This window comes from Macaca fascicularis, chromosome 11, assembly GCF_037993035.2.
Source record: "Macaca fascicularis isolate 582-1 chromosome 11, T2T-MFA8v1.1".
In the NCBI taxonomy this organism is placed as follows: domain Eukaryota; kingdom Metazoa; phylum Chordata; class Mammalia; order Primates; family Cercopithecidae; genus Macaca; species Macaca fascicularis.
Window position 1 is genome coordinate 92,766,827 of NC_088385.1, and position 12,739 is coordinate 92,779,565.

Consider the following 12,739-nt stretch of genomic DNA (forward strand, 5'->3'; position numbering starts at 1 on the left):
TACATTTTTTCTTAGACATGAGAAGCAAGATTATAAGTGAAGTCAGCGATGGCTGCAATGTGGAGCGTGGTTAGTTAAATACAGTAACTCATTAACGTGTAAGTCCCAAGCAAAGCGTGTGTTGTAATTACGGTTTAAGTTGCAAAATATGCTTTCACTACAGAAATCAGTCATCAATTTTTCCAGGTTGATTACCTACAAGGATGCAACAACAGAGATAGGAAGAGTCGAAAGGAAATGAGCTGGGAATTTGTAAGGATTATGGGCAAAACAAGGTTACATACAGATTGGGAAATTGAACGTTTGTTTTACATTTACCTAAATCTCCAAGGTTGGGTTATACACATCCTATGTGGGTGTATGCATGCGAACACCCATCTGTGTTTCTAGAAAATAGACTTTAATTGAACAGAAAAATCAATTGGGTTCACAGACTTTGACATCATTATTTGTTCAGATGAATCAGTTGCAGCTTCAAATGATAGACTCATTTATAGAAATGGAGCAAACTTACAATTTATCTAAACATTCAGCTGATGATTGTACATGATCCAAGGACAATCTTCTTGAATGATTTTTTTAAAGTTAACTTTTCCAGTCAGAGAGGAAAAGGATGATGAGACAAAAGTCTGAGAAAACTGACCATAAAAATTCACATAAAATATGAAGATTAATGATAACAAAAGAGTGTTAAAAGATATGGCTGAAAGAAACATTTGAAATTAAAACATGGAAAGGGCATGTAAGAAATTTAACATAATCAGTACTTTCATTCAATTTAGTAAGTATGTATTGATCACTTGTGGATTATAAACCTTAGAAGTCAGAATGTTTTCCTTCTAGCAGTTTACAGTTTACCATAAACTGTATAAACAAACTACTGAGCATTTAACAGAAAACTAGGAAAAATGGAAGTAGAAAATACTACTTTCAGGACTCAAACTTGGAAATATTTTTGTTGATTAGGCCATAAAATACAGGATGATCAAAGGAAGGTGAAGGGGAGATTCCAGGTTGTGGAAACACAACAGGCCAAGTTTTGGACATTTAGGTTACCAAAAGATTGGAAAGGCCAGGAAGTTGTTATTGAGGTGTTAAAGTCACTAGAGCTATAGGAAGAAACTGTCAGGAGCTGAAGAACCAACGCTTCATCAGTTGGCTCCAGAGCTTGCCCTTCTCCAAACCAGATAAGCTTTCAGACCACTCCAATTCTTCAGGTGTTTCTGTTGATTATTTTCAGCAATTACCTAATAAAAGTCTGACATAAGTAACAGTACAAGCTTAGAAATCTACCTACTTTAGAGATATTGCAATTGACAGGTACCTAACAAGTGACATCCACTTAAGAAGGCCAACACAGGAAGATTATTAAAGGACAATGTTTAAAATCTTTATCAGATATTTTAAGAACTAGGTAACCCTTAGAAGGATATAAGGTAGGCCGGGGTGGCTCACGCCTGTAATCCCAGCACTTTGGCAGGCCGAGGCGAGTGGATCACGAGGTCAAGAGATCGAGACCATCCTGGCCAACATGGTGAAACCCCATCTCTACTAAAAATACAAAAATTAGCTGGGCATGGTGGTGTGCTTGTAATCCCAGCTTCTCAGGAGGCTGAGGCAGGATAATTGCTTGAACCCAGGAGGTGGAGATTGCAGTGAGCCAAGATCATGCCACTGCACTCCAGCCTGGCAACAGCGAGAGACCCCATCTTGAAAAAAAAGGGGAAAAAAAAGGATCTCGGGTAAAAAGCCTTTAAAATAAAAACAGTTCATCCATCTCCGTAGCGAGGTGTCTACAATCTTGCATTAAAGGCTTCATTTAGGGAGTTCGTAGGGTACTTTTTAAGTGGAAAAATACATACTTAACCTTTATCCCTACAACAAATTGTTTTATTGGTTTATCTGTAGCTTGAAGGCATTAGATTAGAGCCAGAAACAAAAAACAAAAAACATTAAAAGAAAATACCAATTAGAGGTCAAAGTTTATCTACCTCATAATTCTACCAAAGTTATACATCTTTTTTCCCCAAAAGAAAAATAGCATATAGCATCTATTTGAGTTTGAATTATTTGACATAACTTAATGTTTCCCCTGTTCTTGAATGTTTATCATATATCTCAATTTTCACATTAACAACTAATATCCATGTTATATATTTAAAATGAATTTCCATTATTCTTTCTCCCCCTTTTTTCTAATTAATTAGGAATCAATTTTGTCAACATATTGAAGAAATCATTTCAGGAAAATAAGAATCACACTTCCTTTTTACTATTAGACTGCTATCATACATTTTAAAAGATCATTCTTTGTATTTGCAATTCAAAAGCAGAGAAAACAACTAATTTAATTATCATGCAAAGTATATATAATTTTCCTGATTTGTTAATCAAAGTGGCTTTAAGAGGATTCTGTCACAAAGATGCTCTGATCATAACAGGAAAGTAAGCACAAATCCTCACTTCGACTCTGTTAAGTGAAAATAAAGAGTTTCAAGCTTCCATTGCTCCCCCTAATGGTAGGAAAGCAGAAAACATCTAAATGAATGTATTTCACATTTCTTTGTCAACCAAATACTTTACAGAAACTTTCCTCCACGTATGTTCGATATCGTATTTTATGTAAGTTCACAAAACAAACTAAAAGTAATAAATATATCATTTATTATTAAATTCCTGGTATTATATGAAAGACTCCTTACTATTCTGAGTAATTATTAAATGCTTGGAATTAATCTCTTTCCTTAAGTTTAGGGTAAAGGTGAAAAAGTTAAACTCATAGATTGTATAACATAAATCAGTTATCTATAGGCATCAATCCTATTTGTTTCTCAACTGTTACTATATGATTGATTTATTTAAAAATTAAACAATGCTCAGACAACTTTACATTCAAATATTCACATCTCTAACAGCATTGACTTGTCAAATCACCCCATGTATCTTGAAACGCTTACTACAAGAAGAAAGCTTTACTCTAAAAGGCATTTTGAGCAATTTTCTTTCAGAACTCAGACAAAGAATGGGTATCAGTGTAACCCATTAAAAACACGAAGACTATCATAGAAAAGTGACTTTGGTGAACGGTGGTTATTTAGGATTGTCTCCTTGCCAAAAATACAATCTCATTTTTATGATGAAAAGAGTATTATAACAGGGAAAGTAAGCTTATGCAATAGTAAAAACAGTTGAGAAGGGAATTATACAAAGAATGAGACATGGCATCAAGAATGAATTCAAAAAGAGCAGAAAAATATAGGCACAAAAAGAGATAATGTACAGAAAAAAAAAGTCAGTGATACAACAATACAAATTTTTATGTGCTAACATTTAAGTAATTTAGAGCTGGATTGTATAAACATGAAATTGTTTTTCTAATACATTCAACCAAAGTCAGCACACATAGTTCAGTCATCTCTCATTACTTACAATAAAATATTTTTGATTTGTTGGGAAATAATATCTTATTCCCTGGATCTATTATTTCTTTTTATTGGCTTTGTTTCTATTCTCTAAATTTATTTGCTTAATTTTTATAACTGATTCTCTGACTATATTCCATCTTATTCTAGCGTGGATTATTTAAAACCTGTATTAGTTTTGGAACCACTAAACATTTGCTCAGAAGTTTGAATTACCAGAAAAGCCCCTAACTCTTCAAGAACTTTCAAGCCTAAAGAATCACTGATTTAATGCATTCATCCTTGAGATTTTACTTAAAAATTAGAAATAACAGATCTCATATTTCACAAAATCAAAATGACTTTTGCAGTGGGGGAATGAGAAGTGGGAAAAGGTTGATACTGGGGGTTCTCTGTCAGTATGCTGTACATAGCAGTGCAGTTGAATGACTCCTTCTGTGCGTCAGAAATCCAAAGCAGCAGCAGCAGCAATTAGGGAAGATCGTCACTTTCACTCAAGGTTCAGAAATGGGGGAGGAGAGCAAAGGGGGACAAAGGAAAGGGGGAGGAGAAAGCAGGGCGAAGGGGGAAAGGATAGAGGTGAAGATAGGGCACATCCTGCAAAGATAATGCCTGTACAATCAATGACATCATCCTCCTGCTTATATATATAGGGGAATGGCCAGAGCACCTCTCATAGTTCACTCACTTTCAAAGCCAGCTGAAGGCAAGAGGAAGTGCTAGAGAGAGCCCCCTTCAGTGTGCTTCTGACTTTTATGGAATTGGCTTGTTAGAAGGCTGAAAGATGATGGCAGGAATGAAAATCCAGCTTGTATGCATGCTACTCCTGGCTTTCAGTTCCTGGAGTCTGTGCTCAGGTAAGCAAAACAGAATTTCACAACTCCCTGAAGTGATTTCTTTTTTCTCTTTTGCAGTGTGTTGCTACTTATGTTCATGTATCGAGGGAGAAGAGTTGCTCCCTTTTATTCAGGATTTACCTTTTAGTGACAGAAACTGAATATCTTTTTCTCTGCCTTTATGATTACTGAGAGCTGCATTTTCCCTTTTAAAATCTACAAAGCAATAAAAGGGATTTCAAGGAAACACTGCATGACCCCCTTTGGAATGCAACCACTAGAGGAAAAAAAAAAAAAAAAAAAAAAAACCTTACAAAACTTTCAATTAGGCTGATCATTATCTAATGAGAAGTACAGAGACAGTGGCTGTCAACCTGCAAACCCATCATTAAATCCCATTCCATTTAAAATGTTTTACTCTCATCCTCATTCAATCTCTTAGGAAACGGTGGCCCTCATGCCCTTGTAATAGTCCCCATATTATTTTCTTAATTGTTTGTGTTAAGATAACACATAAAGTGCAAATGGATGCTTACTGAAAAATGAATGAAGCATTATTTGTAGATTTTCATTTCTAGAAAAATACAAAAATATTCCAGATCTTTTTGAGAATACAGTTTGCATAGTCTAATAAGTATGCTATTAATATAACTGTTTGGCATTTTTTCCATGCCATTTAAGTTAATACAAAATACAGTTGGAGAATTGGTATTCTTATATTGATGGAAATGATTTGACTTCAGAGTGTTTTGCATGTGGTGTGAAAGGAGAAGTTATATAGTCCTAAATATCTATAAATAACACACTTTGAAAATAAGATTTAAATTGAAAGGTATAACATGAAATATTACAACTATTGCAAAAGGCTGTACTTAATATTTAAGAAATATTTGAATGACCACTTCAAAGGGAAAAGAACACCTTAGGAAGTAAATGCAGCAAAAATAATTTAATCTGCTCCGTGCTTTTATGTATCATAAATATGACATTGAAATGTTTAACTCAAACTCATGCTATCATTTGATTTAAATTATGACATTAAAATCTAAGAAGATATAAAAGTGATTTATGCAAAATTTTAAATTTATTTTAATCATCAGAACATAACTTTCAGCTTCTACTTTTCAAATCTTATGAGAAAAAACAAACTTTTCTACAATTGTGATTTTATCTGAAAGTTATATGAGATTAAAGATTCACATACTTCTGGAAGAAAAACTGGGTTATTGATTAAGCACTGTGATGATTAACTTGAAACTACTTGTTGTAATAATGCAAAACTTATGAGGATTTGAGTATACATTGTTCATAAATTCCTAAAACAGATTATGTCTCTAACAAATAAGGAGAGAAGATCTCTTGTATAATTTAGGTTCTAGGTAAAATTAAGCCAATAGTTTCTCCGATTCTGACATTTCTTTTTACTGAGTGTGAAGTACAAGAAAGATAGAGTCATTTTTAACTTGATTTTTATTACCGTACACTATTTTCTAAATTTTCCTTCTCTGTAAAATATTCATTAACAGAAACTTGGATAGAGTTTTAAAAAAAATCCAGAGACCCATTTTCAATACTATTGTACATGTATTGTTGAATAGCTCTACTTGTGCTTTAAACAATTTTCTTAAACACCTATGATAAAATTAAGGATACATAATTCCGAATTCTTACTTAAAGTACAAATACAATTCTTTCAACGTATGTTTTGTAAAAAAGCATCTCAAGTTAAGTAAATCTCAGTATCTGTATTATTCTAAAATTATCAGTAAGCAATTCCCTTTGGTTTTGTCTTGAAAAAGTCTCTTGTATAATCTTCATTATGTTGTGTTTTTAAATGTTAATATGCATATTTTCTATATAGGTAAACTATGGCTGGTAAGAAATAAACTACTCTAGCATATTTGGTAAAATATGTGTTATACAATATAATCACATTTTAAAAATCTGAAATTCAAAGTTTAAACAACTCGAAGTCATCAACAGCTGTCTGAACAAATAATCATATGCTTATTTTCTTAGAAGTGCTTCTACTATTTTAGCTTCCTATTATGCTAAAATATACCTAAAATTTGTTTTTTAAGATTACTATTTTTAAGAAAATACATAAGAAAGACATTAACCTCTAAGACTACTTTTTAAAATTAACCTAAAATCTGTAGATTATGATATAATTATATGATATGTGATTATAGTAAACTTGATTTTGATTTTACTCAGATTCAGAGGAGGAAATGAAAGCATTAGAAGCAGATTTATTGACCAGCATGCATACATCAAAGGTAACTTTTTCTTTTCTTTAACTCTGGGTTGAAGAACATATGAACTTTCATTATCAATATGGTATCCTTTTCCTTTAGTAATAACTTCCCATCCAGATTTAAAAGTTCCTTAAGAGGCATTTCCTTTTTGAAAAAAAAAAATTCTTTTAGTTAAAAGAAGTTAAAGGTGTTGATATGACAGCTAAAGAAATTATAGTTCTATCAATCAGTATTTTGCAATTTTAATTAATTGCCACACATATTTACGTGCCTGTAAATGTTTTTAAAGGAACTTGTTTCCATGCCTTTTACATTGGGTATGATGAAAGGTATATTGGTCTCAGTTTAAATGAAAACAAAGTGAGCTCTTTGCCTTTGTTTATTATATTGGGGGAAATAAAAAGTTGTTTTTTTATTTCCTTAAATTAGAAATAACAGTTCATTACAACCTGCAAAAGAAATGTAGTAGAGAGGGGAGAGCAATGGACTGGCAAGCAGGAGCACTGAGATCTAATCCTGAAACAGTGACTTATTAAATATTTTATCTTTAGCAAGTGGATTAGTTTACCTTGCTTACCTGTGTTTCCTTGTTTTTAAATGCAGCTCATAGTCTTCTAGACATTTACCATTCTATAATGTATTTAGGAATTACTAAACTGTACTCTTCATTGTATGTCTGGATTTAATTCTCCTTATACCAGACACGTTATTTTCACATGTTCTAATTCTTTTTTCTTTAATTGAGCCAAATACAACTTTGTATTCTGGGCCCTATTACTCCTCTGCTGGGGTCTTGAAAGCAAGTTTCTAAAATTCCAATCCGTACCTAGGAATACGTTCTGCGGTACATGTGCAGGCTGTGCAGGTTTGTTACATAGGTAAAGGTGTGCTGTGGTGGTTTGCTGCACCTATCAACCCATCACCTAGGTATTAAGCCTAGCATGCATTAGCTATTTTTCCTAATGCTCTTGCTTCCTCCACCCCACCCTCTGACAGGCCCCAGTGTGGGTTGTTCCCCTCCCTGTGCCCATGTGTTCTCATTGTTTAGTACTCAATCAGAATACCAATGGCTACAACATCTTCAGTTCAAAAATAGACAACGGAAGTTAATAGTCTGTGTTAGAAAATGGGATAAGTTACGTGCCTTGGTGTCTTGGTATAGATTTACCTAATTCCCAGGTGCAAGTTAATACATAAAGGTCCTAAATAATCTGTGATGCTACCCATAACAATTATTAATGTGTGGAATGCATTACTATCTTCATGCTTTGTAATTGTCCACATTTAATAATACCATCTTTGTCACTGCCCCATTAAACATTAAGCTGAAATGTAATAGATATGGAATAATTTTTTATTTTTAATTTTTCATCTGTGATATATATATCATATTTATATATTTCTGATGTCATTTTAATTTCCTTGCTTTTTTACTTTGCTCTGTGTGTATACACATAAGTGCATGTGTATGTGAATATGACTATTGCGTTTTGTTAAATAGAATTTATGAGATATTGGCACTATACAACTTTGTGAACATGATGTTACTAAATAAATAACACTGTGTTTATTAGACTGGAGTAGCAATTAGATCCTAAATGTGATGGTTTAGCACACTGGGAATTCATTTCTTGCTCATGTAACACAAGTTTTAATTGCAGGGTTTTTTTTTTTATTTTATGTTTCAGATTAGTAAAGCACATGTTCCCTCTTGGAAGATGACTCTGCTAAATGTTTGCAGTCTTGTAAATAATTTGAACAGCCCAGCTGAGGAAACAGGAGAAGTTCATGAAGAGCAGCTTATTACAAGAAGGAAACTTCCCACTGCTTTAGATGGCTTTAGCTTGGAAGCAATGTTGACAATATACCAGCTCCACAAAATCTGTCACAGCAGGGCTTTTCAACACTGGGAGGTATAGCAATAACAAAATATTAATATGATTATAGTTACACTAGTTAACTGTCATTTGTATTGATTTATTAAATTCCCAATCATAATCATAACAAGAAGAGTTACAAGTATTGAAGAAGAACAAGCCACGTGTTGAAGTCAACATTGCTTCAAATCTTCAAAGTGTCCTTCAAATATTTGAAACTGAGCAAAATATGTTTTTCTTCAACCTTAAAAAGAGGATATATCTTCAGGCAGATTTGATCTACATGTTTTTATTATGCTTAAGTGGATGGCATGTTTAGGCAATTTTTGTTGTTGTAGGTGGTGGCATATCTAACAAATTTAAGCAACTCAAAATGTTGTCTTAGAAACACAAAGTCATGTGTAGTGATCTATAAACAAACTGGATTTATAAATCTATAAACAAAGTAATCCAAGTAAAACTGGAATAAAACATAAAGTTTTCCATTTGTATTTGAATATATTAGGCAAATAAAAAATATATTTTTATGTATATACAAATATAAGATAAGGATGTATTACGTTGTTGCAAAAGTAATTGTGGTTCTTGCCATTACTTTTGCCATTACTGTTGATAGCAAAAACCACAATTACTTTTGCACCAACCTAATATATCTCTATTATTCCAGTTTTATCTGGAACCTGTTGTGTTTGAATATATTAGGCAAATAAAAGTATTATTAATTTATATAAAGGTATATATAATAGGGATATATATCTGCCCATCATTTCAGTTTATTTGGAAACCTTTGTGTTCTGTGTTTGTTTATAAATACACACCAGTGTGTAATAATGTACTTGCAAAATGCTTTACAATTTATTGCCTTCATTGATATATTTTGCTCTGAAATATAAATTACAGCTTTGAGAAGATATAGAACAATGTTAGGAAAAAGAAGAGGAGGGGGAAGAAAAATAAATTCTTCAACAAAAACAAAACAGATGTTTAAAAATTTCTGACAAAGGAAACATTTCTTTCAAATTAACCTCTAAGAGAAATTTGGTCAATATTTTATATTCTGGATTTACACTAGCATTGGAGATCTGAGGGTGCCTTCCCTGCTAATCTAACAAACTTGTGATTGACTACCAAAGAGCTACCCTGTAGATAAGAAGAAGTGCAGGCAGAATTTCTAGTGTTTATTATAACTGGTAAGCAAAAAGATAAATAAACAAAAAACTGAAAAGATCAGTTTTAAATTTACTATTAATTATTTAATTTAAATTTCTGGTAAATTGTTTAGTATTTAAAATATGTTTTGGCTGGGCATGGTGGCTCACGCCTGTAATCCCAGTAGTTTGTGAGGCTGAGGCGGACTGATCACTAGGTCAGGAGATCGAGACCATCCTTGCTAACACGGTGAAATCTCGTCTCCACTAAAACTACAAAAAATTAGCCGGGCGTGGTGGCCGGCGCCTGTCGTCCCAGCTACTCAGGAGGCTGAGGCAGGAGAATGGCGTGAACTCGGGAGGCGGAGCTTGCAGTGAACCTAGATCGCACCACTACACTCCTGCCTATATTTTTATATAGGAAAATGTCCATTATATGTTACTTACCCCCCCCAAAAAAAAATCCTCAATAAACTACTATGTAGACCAATTCTACTATGTAGAATGGTTTTCATGTCAAATAAGTAACTGACTTAATTGAATATAAAATTTTGTTTCCTTTGTGGCCAAACTTGGTTTACCAGATCAAAAACTATATTGAAATATATATTTCATACTTTTGGCATTTCCATCATAAATTGAAGCCTGAAAAGTACTCAAAGGTCTATTTGGTGTTTTTCTACAAAAGGTGTGATTAGTGTACAGTCTTGAAATACATAACTAGTAAAGTATATAGAAATTTTTTAAAAGAGCTAGCCTGGTGAACTAGGAAGAATCCTGAACTGGGTCAGAATTACCATGTTCTTATACTATTGCAGCCACTGAATAGCCATCTCTCCTTTGAAAAAACAATTTCTTTGAACTTCATGTATCTCGTATCTCACCTACATATGTCTTGCTGTCTTAACAGCAAATGAGATAGAATGTAGAAAAATGCTCTGAAACAAAAGAGTTTATTCATGTAAGTTTCACTTACTTCATCTCTATCTTGCAGTTAATCCAGGAAGATATTCTTGATACTGGAAATGATAAAAATGAAAAGGAAGAAGTCATAAAGAGAAAAATTCCTTATATTCTCAAACGGCAGCTGTATGAGAATAAACCCAGAAGACCCTACATACTCAAAAGAGATTCTTACTACTACTGAGAGAATAAATCATTTATTTACATGTGATTGTGATTCATCATACTTTAAATATCAAATTATATTTGTGTGAAAATGTGACAAAACACACTTATTTGTCTCTTCTACAATTGTGGTTTATTGAATGTGATTTTTCTGCACTAATATAAATTAGACTAAGTGTTTTCAAATAAATCTAAATCTTCAGCATGATGTGTTGTGTATAATTGGAGTAGATATTAATTAAGTCACATGTATAATGTTTTGTAATTTTGCAAAACATATCTTGAGTTGTTTAAACAGTCAAAATGTTTGATATTTTATACCAGCTTATGAGCTCAAAGTCCTACAGCAAAGCCTAGCTTACATATCATTCACCCAAAACAAAGTAATAGCACCTCTTTTATTATTTTGACTGAATGTTTTATTGAATTGAAAGAAACATACATTCTTTTCAAGACTTCCTCATGAATCTCTCAATTATAGGAAAAGTTATTGTGATAAAATAGGAACAGCTGAAAGATTGAATAATGAACTATTGTTAATTATTCCTATTTTAATGAATGACCTTGTACTGAATTTTTTGTCTGTTAAATGAACTAGATAGCTAATAAAAAGACAACTAGTCATCAAAATCATGTTTCTCCACAGATTTGCTTCTTTATAGTGTTACTTTTTATTGAATTTTCCCCCTTTTGCATTTTGACCTAGTAAATAATAGTTTTACTTTTAACTTCACTGAGGTATTTGTGTGACTAATATTTTTCTCAGTTGGAAGGGCATATTTGAGGCAAAAGCTATGCTTGAAATAACACTTCTTAATTTGCTTCTTTATAGTGTTACTTTTTATTGAATTTTCCCCCTTTTGCATTTTGACCTAGTAAATAATAGTTTTACTTTTAACTTCACTGAGGTATTTGTGTGACTAATATTTTTCTCAGTTGGAAGGGCATATTTGAGGCAAAAGCTATGCTTGAAATAACACTTCTTAAATTTTCTTTAAGATCATACATACGGTGTCTGAAACCCTCAAAGTCTTTGCAAGTCATCATTAGTAGTGACTTTCTTGACTCTTTCTTTTATAGAGGTCTAGGAAGTCTTCTCCTCGCAAGGCTGCAACCTATCCCCCAGTCATCCATGCAAGATAAATCAGAGCTTGAGTTGTTCTGGTATTAAGAAGCCTTTACAACTCCATATCCCTTTGAGAAGATTGTCCCTCCTTGAGGATTAATATTACTCTTGGAAGAAGTGAAGAGAAATCTATAGATCTCTGAGTTTTTCTTGTAAAATCACAACTTCTCATTACTACTGCCCCACCATCTCTTACCATCCCAGTAGTCTCATAATTAAAAGTGCCCAAAGTCCTGCTTATAAGAAGGAAAGTATTTCATAATGATTAAGAGTGTCTTCTCTGCAGCTAGAATGCCTAGATTCAGCTCCATTACTCACTAAGCAGTATTAGATAACTTAACCTCCCTGTTTCTTCAATCATAAAATGTAGACAACAATGAGGTTTGCAGGAGGATGATATGAGCTGATACACACACACACACACACACACACATATGTAATGCTTAGAATGATACCTTGAACATATTAATGACACACTAACAGTTATCAGTAGTAACAGCAGTACCAACTTTCCCATTAGAAAGTACTCAACAGATGATACATTTCTCTGTTTACTTCATTAGTTAAAAAGGTTCAAATCTACTAGGTCATACATCATCATCAAAACTCTGTTCTAAGCCAACACCCACTCTTTTCCAACCCTTTAAATCCTTTCATTGGTTATTCTATGAAATTCATGGTCATTGTTTTCTTAATAGCTTTTTCGATGCCTGACTGACTTTTATAACATGTGTTAACATTATCTGGAAGTGAGGTATGTATTCTGGTCACTACCATACCATTTTTCTTTCCCTTTTAAAAACTATGGATTATTTGAAATACAGGGCATAAGACAATTTCATCTACTGTGATTCGAATAACTATTGTTTTCTCAGTTTCTGAACATCTTCACCTCCAATAATGAATATTTATCCTTTTCATATCAACCAGTCACTTCCATGGTC

General features: G+C 32.9%; 1 protein-coding gene across 1 annotated transcript; it reads left to right on the forward strand.

Annotated features, from left to right (window-relative positions):
- Positions 1-4,097: 4,097 nt before the first annotated feature.
- NTS (neurotensin) lies at positions 4,098-11,299 on the forward strand. Its single transcript, XM_005571668.5, has 4 exons — positions 4,098-4,279; positions 6,476-6,537; positions 8,205-8,429; positions 10,536-11,299. The coding sequence occupies exons 1-4, from the start codon at positions 4,207-4,209 to the stop codon at positions 10,686-10,688; spliced, it is 513 nt and encodes a 170-aa protein (XP_005571725.1). The 5' UTR covers positions 4,098-4,206; the 3' UTR covers positions 10,689-11,299.
- The last annotated feature ends 1,440 nt before the right edge of the window (positions 11,300-12,739 follow it).

Excerpts from the sequence above, each read along its gene's own strand:
- NTS (XM_005571668.5), top strand. The coding sequence starts at position 4,207 with ATGATGGCAGGAATGAAAATCCAGCTTGTATGCATGCTACTCCTGGCT. Across the intron at positions 4,280-6,475 it reads TTCCTGGAGTCTGTGCTCAG|ATTCAGAGGAGGAAATGAAA; the intron begins GTAAGCAAAACA and ends GATTTTACTCAG. Across the intron at positions 8,430-10,535 it reads GGGCTTTTCAACACTGGGAG|TTAATCCAGGAAGATATTCT; the intron begins GTATAGCAATAA and ends TCTATCTTGCAG.